General features: G+C 43.9%; 1 protein-coding gene across 1 annotated transcript in view; it reads left to right on the plus strand.

Moving 5' to 3' along the window:
- The window catches only part of LOC144681842 (FYVE, RhoGEF and PH domain-containing protein 5-like), a 236,174-nt gene that overhangs the window by 185,053 nt on the left and 26,665 nt on the right, over positions 1-24,456 (plus strand). The window contains exons 13-14 of the mRNA XM_078543880.1: positions 5,787-5,866; positions 15,722-15,821. Coding sequence (XP_078400006.1) covers positions 5,787-5,866; positions 15,722-15,821 — 180 coding nt within the window. The remainder of the gene's footprint in view (positions 1-5,786; positions 5,867-15,721; positions 15,822-24,456) is intronic.

Below are 24,456 nucleotides of genomic sequence, written 5' to 3' on the forward strand. Positions count from 1 at the left end.
GACTTATTCATGTCCCCCAGAGCGGACTCTCCCCGAATCCCTGCATCTTATCAACACCAGCCAAAAAATCTAAACTAGGGGAAACCTATTCTGGAAAGGCATCACAGCCAGAACTCTTCATAGCACACCAGTGGCTGCAGTCCACTGTGCTGTGGAGCACTGTTCTGTTTCATGTTCTTGCAGCCATCACACTACAGTCGTAGCCATCCAGCCATATATTACCATGAGGACGATGTCAGGAGGCTTATGTCCAGTCCTTCTTAGTGGCTCCTGCTGCTGGCCCTATTGACCCGCCTGCCATTCATTGTGACACCATTTTGCTGTGTGAGATGGAAAATGTCATGAGGAACTATGACCTTCAGAGTCACAAACTCTTGGAAAACCCACCAAGAAAGCATTTCAAACCCTGTCAGCTACCCTGGGACACAGCCGATAATATTTGTGCAGCTGGTATTAACCCAGTATGCAGACGGTCAGAATCCTGGGATGCCTGCAGCTTTAAAAGAGAACACCTCATCAGTAACCCAAGAACAGAGGTCCCGAACTTCCAGCTTCCAAAAAATAGTAGACAGCATTCAACTGAATCTGGCCAGGGCACACACAAAGCTCCATTAGCTGAAGGAGAACCCAGAGTCCCAGACCATGGAATGCATCAGATCAAAGTGCCCAGTGCAATCAGCTCCAGGAGGCACCTTCTCAACTCACTCAGTATCTCCAAGGCCATGGAATGGATAACTAAACTAGACATCCCATTATAATCTTTTCCTGCTATATCAAAGTGCTGAGAATCTTGAACCACATTCGAAACTTAAAATTTTTAGGTTGGCTTTTATTTGACTCCTCCCCCAGATACTGGAGAACCAATTGGTTTGTTCTCAGCACCATGTTAATTACAGTTTCAACCTTCGCTGGATATATTAAACCATTTGGACAAATGAGATTGCAGAAAAACTCGAAGGAAGCACATTTCAAACAACATAAACATTGGAGACAGCTGGAGAAACGGGGCGGAGGCGGAGAAACGGGGCGGAGAAACGGGGCGGAGAAACGGGGCGGAGAAACGGGGCGGAGAAACGGGGCGGAGAAACGGGGCGGAGAAACGGGGCGGAGAAACGGGGCGGAGAAACGGGGCGGAGGCGGAGAAACGGGGCGGAGGCGGAGAAACGGGGCGGAGGCGGAGAAACGGGGCGGAGGCGGAGGCGGAGAAGCGGGGCGGAGGCGGAGGCGGAGAAGCGGGGCGGAGGCGGAGGCGGAGAAGCGGGGCGGAGGCGGAGAAGCGGGGCGGGGGCGGAGGCGGAGAAGCGGGGCGGGGGCGGAGGCGGAGAAGCGGGGCGGGGGCGGAGGCGGAGAAGCGGGGCGGGGGCGGAGGCGGAGAAGCGGGGCGGGGGCGGAGGCGGAGAAGCGGGGCGGGGGCGGAGAAGCGGGGCGGGGGCGGAGGCGGAGAAGCGGGGCGGGGGCGGAGGCGGAGAAGCGGGGCGGGGGCGGAGGCGGAGAAGCGGGGCGGGGGCGGAGGCGGAGAAACGGGGCGGGGGCGGAGGCGGAGAAACGGGGCGGGGGCGGAGGCGGAGAAACGGGGCGGAGGCGGAGAAACGGGGCGGAGGCGGAGAAACGGGGCGGGGCGGAGGCGGAGAAACGGGGCGGGGCGGAGGCGGAGAAACGGGGCGGGGGTGGAGAAACGGGGCGGAGGCGGAGAAACGAGGCGGAGAGGCGGAGGCGGAGGAACGGGGCGGAGGCGGAGGAACGGGGCGGAGGCGGAGGATGAGGAACGGGGCGGAGGCGGAGAATCGTTCCCTCCGGGACACCCTGGTCCACTCCTCCATCACCCCCTACTCCTCAACCCCCACCTATGGCACCTCCCCATGCCCACGCAGAAGATGCAACACCTGCCCCTTCATTTCCTCACTCCTCACCGTCCAAGGGCCCAAACACTCCTTTCAAGTGAAGCAGCATTTCACTTGCATTTCCCCCAACTTAGTCTACTGCATTCGTTGCTCCCAATGCGGTCTCCTCTACATTGGAGAGACCAAACGTAAACTGGGCGACCACTTTGCAGAACACCTGCGGTCTGTCCGCAAGAAAGACCCAAACCTCCCTGTCGCTTGCCATTTTAACACTCCACCCTGCTCTCTTGCCCACATGTCTGTCCTTGGCTTGCTGCATTGTTCCAGTGAAGCCCAACGCAAACTGGAGGAACAGCACCTCATCTTCCGACTAGGCACTGTACAGCCTTCCGGGCTGAATATTGAATTCAACAATTTTAGATCTTAAACTCCCCCTCCCCCCATCCCCACCCCGTTTCTCCCCCCTCCCTTTTTTTTCAATAATTTATATAGATTCTTCTTTTCCCACCTATTTCCATTATTTTTAAATCTAAAACTAAAACTTTTTTAGTCTTTCCACCCCACCCCCACTAGAGCTGTACCTTGAGTGTCCTGTCTTCCATTCTTAATTAGCACTTTTCTTAGACAACACCTCTTTGATCCTTCTGTCTGTGACATCTTTTGATTATCTGCTCCTATCACTGCTTGCTTATCTCCACAATCACCACATCCTCAACTTCTCTCTCCCCCCGCCCCCCCCCACCTTAGACCAGCTTATATTTCACCCCTCTCCTAACTATACTCAGTTCTGCCGAAGGGTCATGAAGACCCGAAACGTTAACTGATTTCTTCTCCACCGATGCTGCCAGACCTGCTGAGTTTTTCCAGGTAATTCTGTTTTTGTTTTGGATTTCCAGCATCTGCAGTAGCTTTTAGCTTTTTGTTTTTATCACTGTACTCAGCATTCCAGATGTGGCCTCACCAAGGCCCTGTACAGCTACAGTAAAACTCCTTACTTTTATATTCCATTCCCCTTGCAATAAAGGCCAACATTCTATTTGCCTTCCTAATCACTTGTTGTACCTGCATACTAACTTTGTGATTCATGTACCAGGACACCCAGATCCCTCAGTACCACTGGGTTCTGCAATCCCTCTCCATTTAACTAGCTTTTCTATTCTTCCTGCCAAAGTGGACAAGTTCACATTTTCCCACATTATACTCCATCTGCCAATTTTTTGCCCACTCACATAACCTGTCTATATCCCATTGCAGATTCTCTACCTCCTCTGCAGAACTTACTTTCCTGTCTATCTTGGCATCATGGGCAAATGTAGCTACCATACATTTTGTCCCTTCATCCAAATCATTGATATAAATTGTAAATGGTTGAGGCCCCAGCACTGATCCCTGTGACATTCCATTTGTTACAGCTTGCCAACCCAAAAAAGACCCATCTATCCTTACTCTCTGTCTCCTGTTAGCTAACCAATCCTTTATCCATGTTAATATGTTACCCCCCATACCATGTACATCTTGTGTAGTACCATCTTGTGTAGTAACCTTTGATGTGGCACCTTATCAAATGCCTTTTGGAAGTCCAAGTACAGTACATCTACAGGTTCCCCTACAGTATCCTGCTTAAAAATGGATTCTAGCAATTTCCCAATGACAGATGTTGGGCTAAATAGCCTGTAGTTTCCTGCTTTCTGCCTCCCTCCTTTATTGGATAAAGGTGTTATATTAGCTAGTTTCCAATCCACTGGGACTCTTCCAGAATCTCAGAAATTTCGGAAGATTGTAACCAATGCAGCTACTATCTCTGCAGCCACTTCTTTTAAGACCCTAAGATGCTGTCCATCTGGTCCTGGGGATTTGTCAGCCTTTAGGTCTAATAGTTTTCCTAGCACCTTTTCCCTAGTGATGGTGATTGCTTTAAGTTCCCCTCTCCCATTCACCTCTTGATTTTCAAGTATCTTTTGGAAGTTTTCTAAGTCTTCTGCAGGGAAGACAGACATAAAATACCTGCTCAACGCCTCTGATATTTCTTTGTTTTCTGTGATCAATTCCCCAGATTCTCCCTCTAAAGGACCAACACTAGCTTTAGTTACTCTTTTCCTATTTAAATACTTGTAGAATCTCTTACCACCTGCTTTTGTATTTCTAGCTAGCTTTCTCTCAGACTCTATTTCTCCCTTTTTTAAAAAATCTGATCTACCATTAGTCTTTACAGATTTGTACAGTGTTTTTTTCAATGTGATACAATCCTTAAATTCCTATTTAGCCACGGGTGATGCATCCTTCTCAAAGAGTCTTCCTTCTTTACTGAGAGTTATTGGTATCTTGTTAAAAGTCTGCCACTATATCTCTACTGTCTTTACTGTCTTACCTTTTAATCTAGTTTCTCAGTAACATTTGTGCCACACAAATGCCAGGCGATGACCACCTCCAACAAGAGAAAATATAACCATCGCCCCTTGACATTCAATGGCATGACCATCGCTGAATCCCCCACTACCAACATCCTTTGGGTTACCATTGACCAGAAACTGAACTGGACTAGCCATATAAATACTGTGGCTATGAGAGCAGGTCAGAGGCTGGGAATCCTACAGCGAGCAACTCACCTCCTGACTCCCCAAAGCCTGTTCACCATCTACAAGGCACAAGTCAGGAGTGTGATGGAATACTCCCCACTTGCTTTGATGAGTGAAACTCCCACAACACTCAAGAAGCTCAACGACATCCAGGACAAAGCAGCCCGCTTGATAGGCACCACAACCACAAACATTCACTCCCTCCACCACCGATGCACAGTGGCAGCAGTGCATACCATCTACAAGATGCACTGCAGGAATTCACCAAGACTCCTTTGACAGCACCTTCCAAACCCATGACCACTACTATCTAGAAGGACAAGGGCAGCAGATACATGGGAACCCCACCATCTGCAAGTTCCCCTCCAAGCCACATATCATCCTGACTTGGAAATATATTGCTTTTCCTTCACTGTTGCTGGGTCAAAATTCTGGAACCCCTTCCCTAACAGCAATAGGGGTGTATCTACACCCCTACCTACACTACATGGACTGCAGTGGTTCAAGAAGGCAGCTCACCACCACCTTCTCCTGGGCAATTAGGGATGGGCAATAAATGCTGGCCTAGACAATGAGGCACATGTCTCATGAAAGAGAGGGAAAAAAATCACCTTAGCTAGCTCTGCCTTCATACCTTTTATTTAGGTTTAAAACACTAGCCTCAGACCCACTCTTCTCTCCTTCAAACTGCATGTGAAATTCTATCATGTTTTGATCACTGTCACCTAGAGGCTCCTTTACCATGAGGTTATTGATTAATTCTGTCTCATTGCACATTAAGAGATACAGAATAGTCTGCTCCCTGATTGGCTTTAGACCATATTGCTCTAAGAAATTGCCACAAATACACCGTGATCTCATTTTCCAGGCTACCTTTGCAATCTGATTCACCTAATCTACATGTACACTGGAGCGAGAGGGGGAAACAGGGTGTATACTGGAGGCAGAGGGGAAATGGGGTGTATACTGGAGATGGAGGGGAAATGGGATGTACACCGTCTCCGGAGGGGAAATGGGGTATACACTGGAAGCAGGGGGGGAAACTGGGTGTACACTGGAAGTAGAGGGGGAAATGGGGTGTACACTGGAGGTGGAGGATAACATGGTGTATTGGATTAGAGGAAGTTGGATGGAGTGTGTTGGAATGGATCAGGGAGAGGATATGGGAGATGGGGACAGATGAGGGATTTTGTGGGGGGGTGGGGGATGTGGAGGTTTGGAGGGATGAGGAGGGTTGGTTTTGGGTCAAAGCTGGAGTCGAGTCTGGACTGTTACTGAGTGATGTGTTGGTATACATTGGAATATTGCTCAGTGTGAATGGGAAGGCAGCTGTGAATCATTCTGATTCCCTCGTTTGTTGTGTTGTCAGGTGAGCAGAGTGCCTGCTGAAGAGACTGAGAAGTCACTGAGGATCCAGACTGTGCGAGGCTCCATCACATTCTGTGCCAGGTACCAAGTAACTTAATTGCACGGGGTCAGAAATGTGTTGTGACTGGCTCCACCTCCATGGCTGCATCTACACTTGCTGGGTGATCAAACTGTATTTACATATTCACTAGGCTTCTGTCATAAACATGTAACTTAAACATGAAGAGGAGAAATGACAATCAGCGAATAATTCCAGAATACACCTCGAGTTGGCCTGACACAATATTATCATTAATATTCAGTTGTTTTTGAAAATCCTGTGCTCAGCACACACTTGATTTTCACAAGCATTACTTCATGTTGCACTTTTACGTGAAAGTTTATAATGGACAGAAGATGTTATACTTCACCATCGCCAACTGAATTATTCAACAGTTTTTGAAAACAGTTTTAATGTGCCATTTTCCTCAGTAACTGAAATTTTTAATATTCAAAGTAAGGGTTTAAGCAAAGAAAGAATTTTAAATAATACATATTGCGCAATAACCTGATTAAATTCATTCATTCGCTTGTCACCCAGAATCTTGAATGGTTACTGTTGTATGTTCCATAGGTCTCACAAAAAGGTTCTAAGTTTTATATGGTTGAACACTCAGGACAATTTTACTCCCTGTCGGGTGGGCGGTTTGGGCGCGGGCGCAGGCAGGCGCGTTGCCGTTTACCACCCATGATCGGCACGCCATTTTGCATGGGTGGGCCAATTAAGGCCCACCAAGCGTGACACGCACATGCGCACGAAAGAGCGCAGAAATCTCCCTGAGGCACAGAGTTGCCGCAGGGAGATTACTTTGATTATGAAAATTGAATAAAATAATTTTTTTAAATTTCAGGCATGTCCCCTCATGTGACAGTGTCACATGAGCTGGGACATGTCAATTAATTTTAATAAAATTTTTTATTAAACTTATAAACCCTTCATGAAACCTCATCCCGCCCGTGGATGAGGTTCCATGAAAAATACGAAGACTGTCTGGGCTCTTTGCCTGCCCGCCAACCTTAAGTTCGGACGGGCCACCCAGAGAAGTACCTCAATTAGTTTAATAATGGCCTTAATAGGCCTTTGACAGTTCGGCGGGTGTGCAGTCGACTCCGGTACGTACCTGCCGAACTAAAGATTGGAATGACGCGCGGTGACGTCGGGACGCACGCCCGACATCACCGCACGTCATTTTACACGTCAGCGTGCAGGGCCCACCCCCACTCGCCGAATGGAAGATTCAGGTCTCAGTATTTACTGATAGCTCATAACTATGTCCCTATATACAGGGTATAGTCCTTGCTAGGAGCTAACTCCATGTTTGCTTCTACACAAGTCTCTGTCCAGTCCACAACTCTCTCCAGTCTCAAGTCATGTGTCTCTTTACATCACACTGTGGGTGGTACTGTTTCCCAGTCCCACATTAACCCTTGCTATGCCATATACCGTTATACTACATCTCCCCAAAGTCTTTACCCAACATATTTACATTGCAATCACGTTTACCCAACGTATTTACATTATCATTATGCTACCCCTTCTCCACCACCCCCCCCCCCCCCCCCACCCCCACTTCCCCCACCAAATCTTTGACTTTACAGATTCGAGGAGTCTGGAGGCTTAACGATTTTTACAGATCTGGTTATATTTGATAGAGTGGGGAGGCTCTGTTTATTTGGGTAAACTTTGTTGATTTGGAGGCTGTGTTGTACGTTGTCTTTCTGCCACTTGGCTGTCTTTTTAAATTTGCTTCCTCCACTCCTTGGAGTTGAAGACCTCCTTGTCAATTCCCCATCTGGTCTGCTCGAGGACCACCAGCTTATCCCATTCTTTTTGGAGAGAATGCTCATTCCATTCATTCTTGGTACGAACCTAGTGTTTAAATTTTCAGTGGCTCACCGTGATCTTCATGTGAGTTTACATTTCACTTCATTCCCACTTGCTTCACAATTTTACGCAAAGATTTGATTACTCTCTCAAGTTCCAGTTGTTTATCAAGCTTATGAATCTTTTCATTCAGCTCAGCAACTACCCTGGTGAGTTTAGTTGTCTTTGTTTCAAAGTTACCTGCAGAGTCAAACAACCCCCTTTTGGAATCTTTTTTCCACGGCCACTGACTGCTCCTTAGAGTCATTTGATTCACTTATTAAATCTTCAGTCTGTTCCTTAGAATTTCCTTTTCTGCTTTCAAAGTCTGGATCTTCCATACAGCACATCTCATCTTTCATGTTCTTCAAATTAGATCGAAGTTCAAGAATTTAATTTTTTTTCATTCATTTTACGGTATGTGGGCTTCGCTGGCTGGGTCAGCATTTGCTGCACGTCCCTAGTTATCCTTGAGAAGGTGGTGGTGAGCTGCCTTCTTGAACCGCTGCAGTCCATGTGGTGTAGGTACACCCACAGTGCTGTTAGGAAGGGAGTTCCAGGATTTTGACCCAGCGACAGTGAAGGAACGGTGATATATTTCCAAGTGAGGATGGTGAGTGACTTGGAGGGGAAGTTCCAGGTGGTGGTGTTCCCATGTATCTACTGCCCTCGTCCTTCTAGATGGTAGTGGTCGTGTGTTTGGAAGGTGCTGTCCAAGGAGCCTTGGTGAGTTCCTGCAGTGCATCTTGTGGACGGTACACACTGCTGCTACTGTGCGTCAGTGGTGGAGGGAGTGAATATTTGTGGATGGGGTGCTAATAAAGTGTGCTGCTTTGTCCTGGATGGTGTCAAGCTTCTTGAGTGTTGCCGGAGCTGCACTCATCCAGGCAATTGGGGAACATTCCGTCACAGTCCTGACTGGTGCCTTGTAGATGATGGATAACATTTGGGGAGTCAGGAGGTGAGTTACTCTCCAGAGGATTCCCAGCCTCTGGCCTGCTTTTGTAGCCACAGTATTTATATGGCTAGTCCAGTTCAGTTTCTGGTTGATGGTAACCCCCAGGATGTTGATAGTGGGGGATTCAGCGATTAATAATGCCATTGAATGTCATGGGGCAATGGTTAGATTCTCTCTTATTGTTCCACAGGTGGGATGAGGTTTCATGAAGGGCTTATAAGTTTAATAAAAATTTTTATTAAAGTTCAGTGATATGTTTCAGCTCATGTGACACTGTCATTGCCTGACACTTGTGTGGCGCGAATGTTACTTGCCACTTGTCAGCCCAAGTCTGGATATTGTCCAGGTCTTGCTGCATGCGGACATGCGAATGGCGCTGAACATTGTGAAATCATCAGCGAACATCCCCACTTCTGACCTTATGATAGAAGGAAGATCATTGATGAAGCAGTTGAAGATGGTTGGGCCGCGGACACTACCCTGAGGAACTCAATTTTGGTTGTTAATCAGTTTTGGTGGTTAATTCTGCATTCAACCGACAGTTTTGATTCATCAGCAATTCCACTTCTGTTCCAGGCATTTTTTACAATACATAATAGAGATTTCTGATGCTTGAAGTATATCAAATTCTAATTGAAGATCTATCTTTGTTAAATTTCTTCTACAAGTTTATCATTTCGGCATTTCAAGGCCCGTTTCAAGTGTTCTATGTCCTGTGAGCTACACTCCAGTGTTCTCATCAGTTCCCGTTTTCCATTCGGAAACTCATCTCTCGCATGTGAGCAGAGCCTAATTTCTCTGTGCTATCTTTCAAGCTCAGATTCTGCAATTTCACTTCTGCTAATTGTTTCTGAGACTCTTCATGCTCCTTTGTGGGAACTGTGATTTTCTCTTGCCACTCTAGGTTCTTGATTTTCATTTCTTCATATTGTCATGAAAATGACTCTTTATTTTTGAAAAATTGATTTTCAAAAAAACTTTCAACCTACTGGAAATTTGATACTTTAAAGAATGAGACAGCAAACTGCTTTAAAATGTGAGGCCACCTTCCAAGGTGAAGGTGAGAGAAGCAAACAAGAACCTCTTCCAAAAGGAAGTGTGAAGAGAACATTTCAAAGGAAAGCTACAGACAGCAAAACCCAACACTCCAACTAAGGAAGAAATAAAAAATGGAAAGTGCTGAATTTTAATCAACAGTAAAAACAATGGGAACTTCTAACCATCCAGATACTCAACAGACATACAAACCCCTGTAGAGGGTTAAATAACCCCATCTCTCTCTCTCTTTCTTTTTCTTTCTCTCTCTCTCTCCTCTCTCTTAAAGGGAGCCAGCTAACTTCAAACGACCACATTCAACATTCAACAATCTATGCCTCAAGGACAAGCAAAGGACTTAATCGTATATTCTTTTAACTTTTATTTTCACTTTAACTTTTCTTACTTCTGATAACTGTGTGTGCATTGTTGCATTTTTAATTATTTTTCCTTGGGTTTGATAGCTAATAACCTGTTTTGATTGCCTTGGCTCCTTATTAAAAAGTAAATACATTTGGATTGGAAAAGGCATCTACTGGGAAAAGAAATTTTAAAACTTTTTGTTGCGACCAACCAAGGGGGCTGAATAAAGGGGAGTCAGTTCATTCCCCCCTCAACCAGTTGTAACATAAAGTATATTTGGAAACGTTATGTTTTTCCAAGTTTTCTTCCAAATGTCCAACTGTTTCATTCAGCTCTACAGCCTCTTTCTTGTACCACTTGGTTTCCTCCTGGAATATAGAACATTCCTGTGTCTTCTCTGCCAATTGGTTCTTCAGCTCTTTCAGAGTGGCATTAAATTCATTTTGCTTCTCTTCATAATTTTCCAGAGGAACAAACTGTGACCTGAAGGATTTCTTTTTCCTTTTTCTTTACAAAGCTCAATTGCTTCATCTTGAGTTTTCTTGTAATTTAATGGAGTCTCCTTGACTTTGTTCTGTTATTCCTCTGTTTTGCTGCTCGAGGTAGTCTCCATTTCTTCTTGCTGCTAAAGGGTTATGTACTCCTTTTGCATTTGACCTTGAAGAATGATTAGCTGTTCAGTCAACTGTTTATTTTCTTGTTGACCTTTTGCCAACTTACTCTGTGCTTCAGTGTATTGTTTTGTTGCCACTGATGGTTTCAATGCAGCTTTTCCTGAAGTAGTATATAACATCTTTTTTAACTCCTCGTTTTTTCCAGGGGCACATATTAATTCTTCAAAGCAGCAAGTTCTTTGAGCACATTTTCTGCTTGCTGTTATGCCTGGCTGTACTTCGATTGTGCTTTTCCAACTCATCCTTCAATTTGTCATCAATGGAATTCAGAGTTGCTATTTCCTCCTTCTGTTTTTCTGGAGACATGTACTGAGTCTGCACACAGTTCAGATTTTCGCTTATTGCATTCTTCTCAACATTCAACCTTTCTGTTTCTTTCAAAGCCTCTTTGTACCTTTGTGACACCTCAAAAATGTGTTAATTCAGATTTTGAACAGTTTGGTTCATTGAATACCTTAGTTTGTAAAGCCTTTTCAAAGGTATATACTCAGCTTGAATCTTGTGTTTAAACTCTTCCAATTCAGCTTTGATATGAACATTTTCCAATCTTATTTCTGCCTTTTCTTTCTCCACTTACAGCAGAACTTTGTCTTTGTCCTTCATTTTGGCTTCACTGTTAGCCAGGCCTGTCTCCAACTGAGTTTTAATTTGTTCCAGCTCTGTAATCATGCTATTTGTGACTTCTCTATCCACTTGTAGCTTGGAACACACTACAACTTTGGTCATAGTCAGGTGGCTCAGCTCTGTTCCTGCTGTTGCACTTTGGGAAATATGCCAGAATTTTCATAAAATTTTCATAAATTATTTTTAAGACTTCCAACTGGCTCTCTGCCTGCCTGCCTCCACCATGTGATTTGCTTGGATATTGTCCTTTTTTCCTTTTCATAGTTTTACTGGGGATTTTCTAGTCCCCTCTGTTTAAGCTCTGCACCCTCCACAACTTGAAGATTAAAATTTTTGTCACAGGCTTTTCATATCTCATCAAAGCTGGCTGAGGATTTATTGATGCATTGCATTAGGATTACTTCATCTGCAAACTCACCAAATGAGTATTAATCTGCACTTCCTCTGATTTCATACTTAGACCTGATGTACTCCAGTAAGTTAAAAATGTTCTTTTCCAGGACAGCTGATTTTGCATCTGGTTTGGCCCTTGGATTATTTGGCATTGGTCTGGAAAAGTCACTTTATTATCTGTGGTTGTTTCAAAGTTTTTGTGAGTATAGGTTTAAATGCTGTGCAGGTTTTAAAGACAGCACTACAGTAACCATTTTTCTCAGAGCCTTCCCATGCTTGTCATGTTTTGGCAGGCTCCCACTGAGATGGTGGCCCTGACATCTACATCTTTCATTTTGAGCAGCGATTTACTTAATCAACCATTCTGGGCCTTCGCTGCAATCTCGATGGATTTTCGGGTGTTTTAACGTCATCTCCTGGCTTTGGCTGGGGTTTTTAAACCTTTTCTTTCTTACAAGGAGCTTAGCCACCACCTAGTATGGCACCAACTCTAAACCCAGGCTGGCACCGGTGCTTTTGGAAACATACTGCTGTGAATTTTAAAAGACTTCAAACCCTTTTTAAACTAATTCTGATCAAGAACTTATTTTTTTGGCGCACTCCTGCTTGGTCCTTTGACTCTGCACTCTGTGGGTATTCAAACTGGACCTCCATGATCTTATGGAGTCCATAGCTGCACAGTGGAGATTTTTATCTTCTGCCTTCTGCTTCCAATTCTGCAAAGGAGCAACTCTAAGTTGATCTCCCTCTGTGTCTTCATTTCAGGTGCTTTCAGTCAGGTCAGAATGCAGCTCCTTAAATTTTCCAGCTTTTGGATTTCTGCTCCAGCTTCTGAGGTTCTTGATTTTCCTAAGAGCTGCCACGAGTGTGTTGTATGTTCAGTAGCTCTTACAAAGAGGTTCTGAGTCTTGTATGGTTGAACATTAAGTTGTTTATTGATAACACATAACTATGTACTATGGGGAGGTGATGGCGCTGTGATGTTGTCACAGGACCAGTAATCCAGAGACCCAGGGTAATGCTCAGCGGACCCGGGTTTGAATCCCACCATAGCAGATGGTGGAATTTGAATTCAATAAAAACCTGGAATTAAAAGCCTAATGATGACCATGAAACCATTGTCAATTGTCATAAGACCCCATTTGATTCACTGTTCCTTACCTGGTCTGGCCTACATGTGACTCCAGATCCACAGTAATATGGTTGACTCTTAAGTGGCCTAGTAAACCACTCAGTTCAAGGGCAATAAATGCTGGCTCAGGCAGCGACATCCACACCCCATGAACAAATAAAAAACAACAGATGTAGCCCAAGCTCTGAGCTAACTCCATGCTTGCTTCTACATAGGTCTCTGTCCAGTCCACAACACTCTCTAGTCTCAGGTCATGTGTCTCTTTACATCATACTACTGTTTCCCAGTCTCACATTAACCCTTGCTGCACCAGATACCCCTATACTACAGCTACAACACAGAAAGAGGTCATTCATTCCATCATGCCAATGCCGGCTCTTTAAGAGCAATTCAACTTGTTCTACTCCCCCACCTTTTTCCTCCAACTCTGCAAATTTTTCCTTTTCAGATAAATATTCAATCCCATTTGAAAGCCACAATTGAATCTGACTCCACCACACTCTCAGGCAGCACATCCCAAATCCTAACCACTCGTTGCATGATAAATTTCTTCCTCGTGTTTTTACCTATCTACCCTGTCCAGGCCCCTCATGATTTTGAATACCTCTATCAAATCTCCTGTCCACCTTCTTTTCTCAGCTTCTCCAATCTATCTACATAACTGAAATTCCTGATCCCTGGAACCATTCTTGTGAATCAGTTCTGCACTCTCTCTCTAATGCCTTCACATCCTTCCTAATATCTGACACCCAGAACTGGGCACAATACTCTAGTGGAGACTAATCTCTCAGTTTAACATAACTGCCTTGCTTTTGAACTCTATATAGCCCAGATGGGCCTTATTAATAACTTTGTCAACCTGCCCTGCAAACTTCAGTTTGTGCACATTTACCTCCAGGCTCCTCTGCTCCTGCACCCGCTTTAGAATTGGACCCTTTATTTTAAACTGCCTCTCCTCATTCTTCCATCCAACTGTATCACTTCACACTTCACTGAATTAAATGTTATCCACAGTGTGTCTGCCCATTCCACCAGCCCCTCTGTTACCTTGGGCTGGAACTCCCTTCCTTTGCAGCACTGTGGATGCACCTACACCACAGGGACTGCAGCGGTTCAGGAAGTCAGTTCACCACCACCATCTCAAGGGCAATTAGGGATGGGCAATAAATGCTGGCCCAGCCAGGGAAGCCCACATCCCGTGAATGAATAAAAACAAGTTTACAACCCTCCCTGGAGGCAGAATTGGAGGTGAGGGCTATAAAATTGGATGGGCAGGCTGTGGCACTATGCCTACCACCTACCTGCCCCTGCTGCTATTTCACCAGTGGCCGGGGAGGTGGTTTCAGATGCCCCACTTGCCCATGGACCAATTGAAGCCCTTAAATGGTCAATCATTTAAGGGCCTCCTCCTGTCCAAAAAGGAGGCAGCCCATCCTCGCCAGCCACCCGTCTGCTAGGTTTGATCTGGCAGGCCGGCTAGTGGTGTTCACCTTCCCCATCGCCGTTTTGGCAGCAGGGCCCCTTCCCCCAGCCCCAGTGTACGTTTCAGCCCTTGATGTTTATCACTATATCCTCCTGTAATTTTACACCATACACCGATATCTGAGGAGGCCTCTTGGGGCAGTGGGTAGTGTCTCTGCCTCTGGGCCAGAAGCTCCAGGTTCAAGTCCTACTCCAGGGCCCCAGAAAGGTGGCAATCACACGGATTGAGTATCATCCTGTAAATCCTTCCAATCCACGCCAATGGCAGGTAGGGAGAGTGGGAGAGATTCCTACTCAGCCATGTGATGGAAAGAACTTTGGAGCCTCTACTATCACTATCCATAGCTCCAGGACTACAACAGGCATGTAAAAGTGTATGTTACCACAGCAACCCAGGCTGCTTGGGGGGACTGACTGGCTCAGATGGCCGGTGTGGATCAGATTGGTGCCAATCCCTTTTCCACTGGGGTAGATTTGAGACCTGCCTTCTTGCTCTCCCTTTGGTGGAGATCACAGCATTGTGGGTCGAACCTGCCTTCAAGCAGAGAACTCAAGAAGAGGAAGGGCACCCAATTCTACGTCATTAATATATTTCAAGAAAAGCAGTTCTCCTAATACTGACCCAGGGGAATGGCACTATATACCCTCCTCCAGCCCGAAAAACAGCTGTTCCCCATCTCTCCTTCCTCTCTCTCTCTCTCTCTCTCCCTCCCCCTCTCTCCCTCTGTTTCCTGTCACTCAGCCAACTTTACATCCATGATGTCATTGTCCCTTTTATTCTAAGAATTTCCACTTTGCTGACAAATCCATTCTGTGCTACTTTATCCAACGGCCTTTGGAAGCCCAAATACACCACATCAATCAACCCCCTTGTGTTCCTTACAAACCCATTCATTACTTTTATTCGAAGCTCTCAACCTTTCATAAACACCACCAGGAGGACTTTGTATCTTTTCCCAGGAGTTCCATGGAAAATGAAATTAGGGAGCTTTAAAATATCTGATGGATCAACGGGTCAAAATTAATTTCACACCCTTAAGAGTTTAATTTGGCCTAATGCAGCCGGAGGGTACATTATTCATCAAAATATATCTGTACCCTTTTGTCAGCTGTACAGCTGGGAAACTTCTGTAGCTTCTAATACTTTCTGCAAAATGATATCTCCTGAGATTAGCTAAATTGGGCAAACTCTTTGATGGGATTTTACCTGTCCTGGTATGAAAAAGCAGCAACTACAATCCATACGTATACAGAGAACGCCATCACCTGGAAATACCAACAAGGACTTGTCACCATGAATTAAACAGCAGCAACTCTTCTTATTTAGACATTGTGATTATTCTAACATTCTCCTTTCTCTATTCCTTGTCAGTTCCTGCACAGAGCGTGATGAGTGGCTGGCTGCCATTGGCAGAGTGGTGGAGGATTATCAGAGGATGCAGACATTCCTGGCCCTGAGAGGGAGTGCTGAGGTCAGTGTTGCATTAGAGAGCTCCCTCATTATTACCTTTCCAATGTTGATACAGATCACTGAGACACTGATGACTTATACAATAGACTCACTGTCTATTTGGCCAGAATTTTCCAGCCCCACCCACAGTGGGTTTTCCCGCAGCGGGGCCGGAGAGCCATTGAAATCTCTGTTCATAGTGGTGGGACCGGAAGATCCCGCCGGCAAGAGGAGCTAGAAAATTCCAGCCTTTGTCTCTAAATTTGTTGATGATACAAAACCAGGTGGGAATGCAAGATGTGAGGAGGATACAAAGAGACTGTAAAGAGATGTAGACAGGTTAAGTGAGTGGGCAAAAGGTGGAAATGGAGTATTAAGTGCTGTTATGATTCCAGTTGATGCTACCCCTGGACAAGCCTGATCCCAGTGTGGAACACAGCTTGATAGATCCTAACTTTGATTTAGATATGTGAAGAGTAGCTACTGAACAAAGTCACAGGAGTCAGCTGATGAACTTTTAACAAAAGAATAAAACATTTATTCAACAAGAAAAGATGAACTATATTACAATGCTCCTTCACCCACAGCTTTACAGATATATACAGATTTGTAAGGATAACACAAGTTACAGAAGCTATCTTGTACTTTAATGTCCATAGTAAGTACACAGCCCATGTACACCAATGGCAACCTGTGGTCAGACACACCACACTCTGAAACCAAGTGACAGATGCATCCCCAACCAGATGCTATGGATCTCTCCTCAACATCCCCCAGACATTTGCCACACATCAACCAACCAGTCTCACTGAATTCGATCCTTCACATGAGGGTTTCCAATCTCCACTCTCCAAGAACTCGCTTTGGAATCTTCTCCAACCCCACGCTTTCTCTCAGACGCCTTCCACAAGGGTTGACCTCCAGGGTTTCAAACTCTCCTTCCATTGTTCCTCTTCCTTGGGTCACCACATGCATTCAAGCTGTCTTCCATGCACTCTCTCTCACCAACTCAGCCATCAACAGTACCATTGTTTCACATGCCTATAGCAAAGAATTACAGACCTTCAGTTGTGTCTTTGGATATTCTTGCCTTTTGCAAGCTGTTCTCGCTTTAAGTCTGCTTTCTGCAGCTTTTGTCTCTTTAAACCTGAAGCTTGGAGCCTTTCTCTCTGCCCCTCACTCTTAACTTCACTTAACAGGACCTTTTCCAAGTTCTTGTCCTTCCTTTGACTAGAAGGTCCACTTGGGACTTTCTCTTGTTCCACTCCCCTGGATTTTGGGGTCTTTTCTTTAGCTTGGGACTGACTATCTTCCCCCTTTGCTCCAGTCTCTCTCTGGCAGCTACTTTCAACCAACTTTAGCTTGGAGCTGGATATCTGCCCCTTTTAGGTGGCTTCTGTTTGGCAGCTGTCTTCCAAACCAGCTGAACTCCAACAGCTTCAAAAACAAACTGTGCTTAGCTAATCTCACCACCGTCAACACCCCTTTGTCCTTTCATATATGACATCATTGGCAATCTCTGCTTTGCCTCCACCTATCACTGGCCCTCTGTCCAGCTCTACCTGTCCCACCCCCCCTCAACCAGCTTATATTTCACCTCATTTCTATATTTCCTCAGTTCTGATGAAGAGTCATATAGACTCGAAATGTTAACTGTGTTCCTCTCCACAGGTGCTGTCAGACCTGCTGAGTTTTTCCAGCTATTTTTATTTTTGTTTCAAAAACAAACTGCTGTTTCTCTTCTGTGTGTGTCTGTGGGGAGACCTGTCTCTCTGGTCCCATGTTGCTAGGCAACAGCTCAATTTTTCTACCCTTGTTTGTTTACCCTAGCTTACATTCGTAAAAACTCATTAGAAATGCAGGCACCATTTAAAAGTGAAACTAAAGCTCAATTTGACCTTTCTTAGCACACAGATACAGAAATACAAATCAAACTTAAACTTTAAAGCTAAAAAGCATTCCTAACACCTACAAATATCAATATAACTTACTTAAAGTGTCTCTATTTCCTAACACCCTCCCCTTTGGAGGAAAGAAAGCTTCACAACAGTGAAAGTTTCTTTATAATGGCCTTACATCCATCTCATACAAACTTAACATCATTAACCCCATGTGAAGCTCGCATCGCCTTGTGGAAAGACCGACTCGCCAGTCTCGAACAACGCCCAGTGATGGAAATTCTACCGGATGACAGCCTTCCCCCAGGAGCTAATTGCAACTGGGCAACCTGGAAGTGCCTTGACAGACTTAGGACTGGTGTAGGTCGTTCAAAGGTGTCACTAAGCAAATGGGGATATACAACCAGCCCGACAACTTGTGAATGTGGAACTGAGCCACAGACTATGCAACACCTCCTGCAATGCCAATCGCTAGAGGAACCCTGCACTGTTGCAGATCTTGCCGAATTCAACAACAAGGCACAAAAATGTGTCCAGTTCTGGCAGGGCCATGTATAGACTGTCCATGGACATGATAAGAAGAAGAAGAAGATCATTAACCTCTAACAATAGCTTATTATACAGCATACAAATAAATTTTCCATTTCATTTCACAAATACATGTTATATCATACAATTATAAAAAATGTACTTAAAGTTAATAATTGTAACAAGATAGCAGAATTTGCACATTGTAGTATTATCATAACTCAACTTTTATGTTTCTTTTTCTTCTTACTCCCAGTCTTTAACTCAGCAAAGAATGTTTCATTTAAGTCTACAGCCCAATCATCCTTTTTGTTAGCTGTAGGCGTAATTCCATCTTCAAGCTCACTTTCTGAACCCAGATGTGCTGACTTCTTGTTTCGATTTAGCAAAGTCAAAATGACATTTTTGTGAGTTAATATTTCATTTTTCTCTGATCAAAATCTCTTTTTGCGATTTCAAGGATGTTATTCAGATGCTTTTTATGTTCACGCAAAAGCGTTTCATACTCCTGCTTGGTTTGATCTTTAAACTTTTCCTGACATTGTTGTTTCTCCAGATCCCATTTCAAACAGGTCTTTTCCACTTCCATTTGAGCAAAGTCAATTATATTCTCCCTTTGGAGTTTCATCATTCGTTCCAACCCTTCAATTCTTTTAGTAACCCACAAACTATATCATTCCACTCCTTTACAGGTGTTGAATGGTCTTTTGCAAACTGTCCACTTGCCTGAATTCCAACTGTTATATTTTGTATATTAGCACCGGCAATCACTTGTAAATCTGTCTCCCTGGTCATTGACTTTTTTCCAGACCATTTTGCGATTTCAGTCCTTTTTGTTGGCAATTCTTGATTTCCAAATCTGCAGGCACATCAGCTGTTTTCATATTGTCCATTACTGAGGTTGACATCAGTAATTTATTTGGGTCAGTTCTTTGCTCAACTGGACCACAATTCAACAAAGCGTTTTTAATCACGGTAACTACTTTGGAACTGTGACACTTCATATCACACATCTTCTTTTCCCTTTCATCCAGTTTGCTTCGAAGTTCATGAATCTTGACCCCATTTTCATGAAGTTCTAACAGTTCGTTAGTTTTGGTTTTGAATTCTGCATTCGACCAGTTATTCTGATTTACCAACAATTCCTTTTCCTGATCAAGGCATTTTCCCTGATATTTCATAGAAGCTGCTGATGCTTGAAGGTCATCAGGTTTCAACTGAAGATTGACCTTTGTTGAATTTGCTTCTACAAGTTTATCATTTAGACATTTCAAGCTCTCAGTCAAGTGTTTTACTTTCAGTCAATTGTTCTCACCAATTCCCTTCTTCCACTAGCAAACTTCTCTTTCATACATGAAATTTGGTTTTCTATGTTAATCAGGTTTCCCTTCAATTGTTTGTTATCGGCAATAAACATCTCGTTTTTGGCCACAGTAGTTTTCTGAAATTAGTTACGATCAGCATGATCAACTGACTGCTGTAATACAGTCATTGTCACATTAATGTCTCCACTAGCCAAATCATTACCCAGAATAAAATCCACCCCTTCAATAAGTGATTTTGGAATGACTCCCACCGTAACAATTCCATTTACAAAATGACTTTGTAAGTTAACTTTAAACAAAGACAGAGGTTTATAAATTCCATTAAAATCCCTTATCAATATTTTTTTCTTTATAAAACTACCTGGAATACAAATTTTATCATCAGCCCCATCAATGATTAATCTGCCCCTGTATCTCTCAAAATTTTAAGCTGTTCACTTATTTTGTTGGAGGAGTAAGGGAACACTTCTTCCTTCGAGACAAAAGATCCAGAACTTCTGTTAGCCTGACTTCCTTTACCAGTAATCAAAGAAGAATTCTCTGGACTATCCTGAACCATATCCCCCTTTTCTGTATGTTCTGAGGAAACATGTTTCACCTGTACCACTGCTACAGTTTTAACAACTGTTTCCTGTTCTGATGCAACCTTTCCAGAGGATTCCTTTGGCATTCCTACTATTGCAATAGGTCTACCATTTAATTTCCAGCAATCCACCCTAACATGCCCCACCTTACTACAGTTAAAACACTTTTATGCTTTTGAATCTCACTTCCACCCTCAGCACCTTCCTCTAGTCTGAGGAGAAATTTCCTGAGAATTCCCCACTATCCCTTCTCTTCCCTGGCTACCTGCCTTCCTTTCACCTTCCCATCTTCTATCCTTCTCGGGTTTATGGGAATGACAATATGAGGGTTTAGATTTATGGACCAATTCATAATTGTCTGTCATCTCTGCTGCCTGTCTAGCTGCTTTAACCTTCTGATCTTCAACATGAGCTCTAACTACAAGAGGAAGTGAATCTTTAAATCCTTCCAAGAGAATTATTTACCTAAGAGCTTCATATGTTGTCTCTACCTTTAATGCCCTTATCCAACGGTCAGAATTATTTTGCTTTACCCTTTCAAACTCAATATAGGTCTTCCCAGGATGCTTCCTTGTATTCTGAAATTTCTGCCTGGATGCCTCAGGAACTAACTCGTATGCACTCAGAATAGCCTTTTTCTACTGCATCATAATCCACCAATTACTCTTCTGAAAGTGAAGCATAAACCTCATGAGCTCTACCTACCAACCTACTCTGCAACAGTAATATCCAGATTTCTTTTTGCCACTTTGTTTGCCTAGCTACCTTTTCAAATGAAATAAATCTATATCCATTGCCTCAAACTTTGGGAGAGCTTGCACAAACTTAAACACCTCACCACTAGGTTTTAGGTTGAAGGTTTTTTCATCATCAGAACTTTCCTCAGCATCTGAGATCTATTTTTTTTAAACTTCCAACCTTCTAAGCTGGTATTCTCTTTCTTGTTCCTTCTCTGTTGCCTGGAATTCCAGTTCCAGCTTCCTTTCTTTCTCCTGCCTTTCTGCTTGCTCCCTTTGAAATGCCCTTTCTTGTTCTTTTGCCTCTAATTCAAGTTTCTTCATTTCCTTTGCTGCTTCAAATTCAAACCTCTTTATTTGTAACTGAAGTCTCACAACTTCCATCTGTGACTCACTTCCTGAAGAACATGGTCTTTCTGTTATTCCTTCCAGTTTTAAATGCTGTGCTGTTATCTCAACTATGTTTACTTTCCTCGCTCCTTCAGGTAATTCTAACTCCAACTTACCTGCCAATTCCATTAGCTTACTCTTGATTAACAAGCCAGGGTACCACTGTTTCACATGCCCATAGCAAAGAGTTATAGACCTTCTTGCCTCTTGCAAGCTGTTCTCACCTTAAATCTGCTTTCTGCCACTTTTGTCTCTTTAAATCTGAAGCTTGGAGCCTTTCTCTCTGCCCCTCACTCTTAACTTCAATAAACAGGACCTTTTCCAGGTTCCTGTCCTTCCTTTGACTAGAAGGTCTGCTTGGGACTTTCTCTTATTCCACTCCCCTGGATTTTGGGGTTTTCCTTTAGCTTGGGACTGACTATCTGTCCCCTTTGCTCCAGTCTCTCTCTGGCAGCTACTTTCAACCAACTTTAGCTTGGAGCTGGCTATCTGCCACTTTTAGGTGGCTTCTGTTTGGCAGCTGTCTTCCAAACCAGCTGAACTCCAACAGCTTCAAAAACAAACTGCTGTTTCTCTTCTTCTGTGTATGTCTGTGGGAGGGACCTGTCGCTCTGGTCCCTTGTTGCTAGGCAACAGCCCAATTCTTCTACCCTTGTTTGTTTACTTAGCTTACAGCCGTAAAAACCCTTATCAGAAATGCAGGAACCTTTTAAAGTGAAACTAAAACTCAATTTACCCTTTCTTAAAACACAGATAGATACAAATCAAACTTAAACTTTAAAGCTAAAACTCATTCCTAACACCTACAAATACCAATATAACTTACTTAAACTGTCTCTATTTCCTAACAGTGGGGAAGTGTAAGGTTGTGGTTGAGAATGAAAAAAGCAGAATATTTTTTAAAAGCTGTGAAATTTGTAAATGTTGGTGTTGAGAGACACTTGGGTATACTCATACAACGAACATGGGAAGTTAACACGCAGGTACAGAAAGCAATCAGCAAAGCAAATGGTGTGTTGACCTTTATTGCGAGGGGATTGGAGTATAAGAATAAAGAAGTCTTGCTACAATTGTACAGGGTTTTGGTGAGACCACACCTGGAATACTGTGAACAGTTTTGGTCTCCATATTTTAGGAAAGATATACTTGTATTGGAGGAGGTACAGTGAAGGTTCACTAGATTGGTCCCTGGATGGAGGTTTGTCCTATGATGAGAGGCTGAGTAAACTGGGTCTATATTCTCTAAAGTTCAGAAGAATGAGAGGTGATCTCCGTAAAACATATAAGATTCTGAAGGGGCTTGACAGGGTAGATACTGAGAGATTGTTTCCCCTGGGTGGGGAATCTAGAACACAGGGACACAGTCTCAGGATAAGGGGATGACCATTTAGGGCTGAGATGAGGAGAAATTTCTTTACTCAAAGGGTTATGAATCTTTGAAATTCTCGACCTAGAGGACTGTGGATGCTCCACTGTTGAATCACAGAATCGTTATGGTACAGGAGGAAACCATTCAGCCCATCGTGTCTGCACTGGCTCTCCGAATGAGCAACTCACCTAGTTCCATTGTCCCACCTTCTCCTGTAACCCTGCACATTCTTCCTTTTCAGATAACAGTCTAAGTCACTTTTGAATTATTCAATTGAACCTGCCTCCACCATACACGGGCAGTGCATTCCAAACCCTAACCACTCGCTGTGTGAAAAACTCTCTCCTCATATCACTTTTTTGCTTCTTTTACTAATTACTTTAAACCTGTGCCCTTTCGTTTTCAATTCTTCCACCAATGGGAATAGTTTCTCCCTATTGACTCTGTCCAGGCCCCTTATGACTTTGAATATCTGTCAAATCTCCTCTCACCTTCTCTCTAAGAAAAACAGTCTCATCTTCTCCAATCTATCTTCATAACTAAAGTTCCTCATCCTTGGAGCCATTCTCGTGAACCTTTTCTGCACTCTCTCTAATGTCTCCACATCTGTCCTAATGTGTGGTGCCCAGAACTGGACACAATACCCCAGCTGAGGCCAAACAATGACTTATACATGTTCAACATAACTTCCTTACTCTTGTACTCTATGCCTCTATTAATAAGGCCTTGAATACTGTATGCTTTATGAACCACTCTCTTTCAACCTGTCCTGCCACCTTCAATGATTTAAGCACATATACATCCAGGTCCCTCTGTTCTTGCACCCACTTTAGGAATGTATCCTTTAATTTATATTATCTCTCCATGTTCTTCCTACCAAATTGAGTCACCTTGCACAGTGTGTGATTCCTGCTCCTGTTATGTTCTTATGTTCTCATAAACGCAGCCTAGAGAGAACCTTGGGAAGCCTAGAGCCTCTGGGAGTCCCTCAGTGCAGTACAGGAGAAATCCAGATATGTCGGAACACTTAGAATCATAGAGGTCTACAGCACAGAAAAAGGCCCTTTGGCCCATCGAGTCTGCGCCGGTCAAACAAGTACCAAACTATTCTAATCCCATTTTCCAGCATTAGGCCCATAGCCTTGTATGCCATGGCACCGTAAGTGCACATCCAAATATTTCTTAAATGTTATGAGGGTTTCTGCCTCTACCACCCTTTCAGGCAGTGAGTTCCAGATTCCCACCACCCTCTGGGTGAAAAAATTCTTCCTCACATCCCCTCTAAACCTCCTGCCTTTTACCTTAAATCTATGCCCCCCCTGGTTAATGATCCCTCCACCAAGGGGAAAAGTTCCTTCCTATTTACCCTATCTATGCCCCTCATAATTTTATACACCTCAATCATGTCCCCCCTCAATCTCCTCTGCTTCAAGGAAGATAACCCCAATCTCTCCACATAACTAAAACTCTCCAGCCCAGGCAACATCCTGGTAAATCTCCTCTGCACTCTCTCAAGTGCATTCACATCCTTCCTATAATGCGGGTTCCAGAACTGCACGCATTACTCTAGCATAATGTTTAACCAGCGTTTTATACAGTTCCAGCATAACCTCCCTGCTCTTATATTATATGCCTCGGCTAATAAAGACAAGTGTCCCAAATGCCTCCTTAACAACCTTATCTACCTGTCCTGCTACTTTAAGGGACCAGTGGAAATGCACACCGAGGTCCCTCTGATCCTCGGTGCTTCCCAGGGTCCTACCATTCATCGTGTATTCCCGTGCCTTGTTTGTCCTGCCCAAGTGCATCACCTCACACTTATCCGA

The sequence above is a fragment of the Cetorhinus maximus genome, chromosome 6 (assembly GCF_964194155.1).
Source record: "Cetorhinus maximus chromosome 6, sCetMax3.hap1.1, whole genome shotgun sequence".
NCBI classification, from domain to species: Eukaryota; Metazoa; Chordata; class Chondrichthyes; order Lamniformes; family Cetorhinidae; genus Cetorhinus; species Cetorhinus maximus.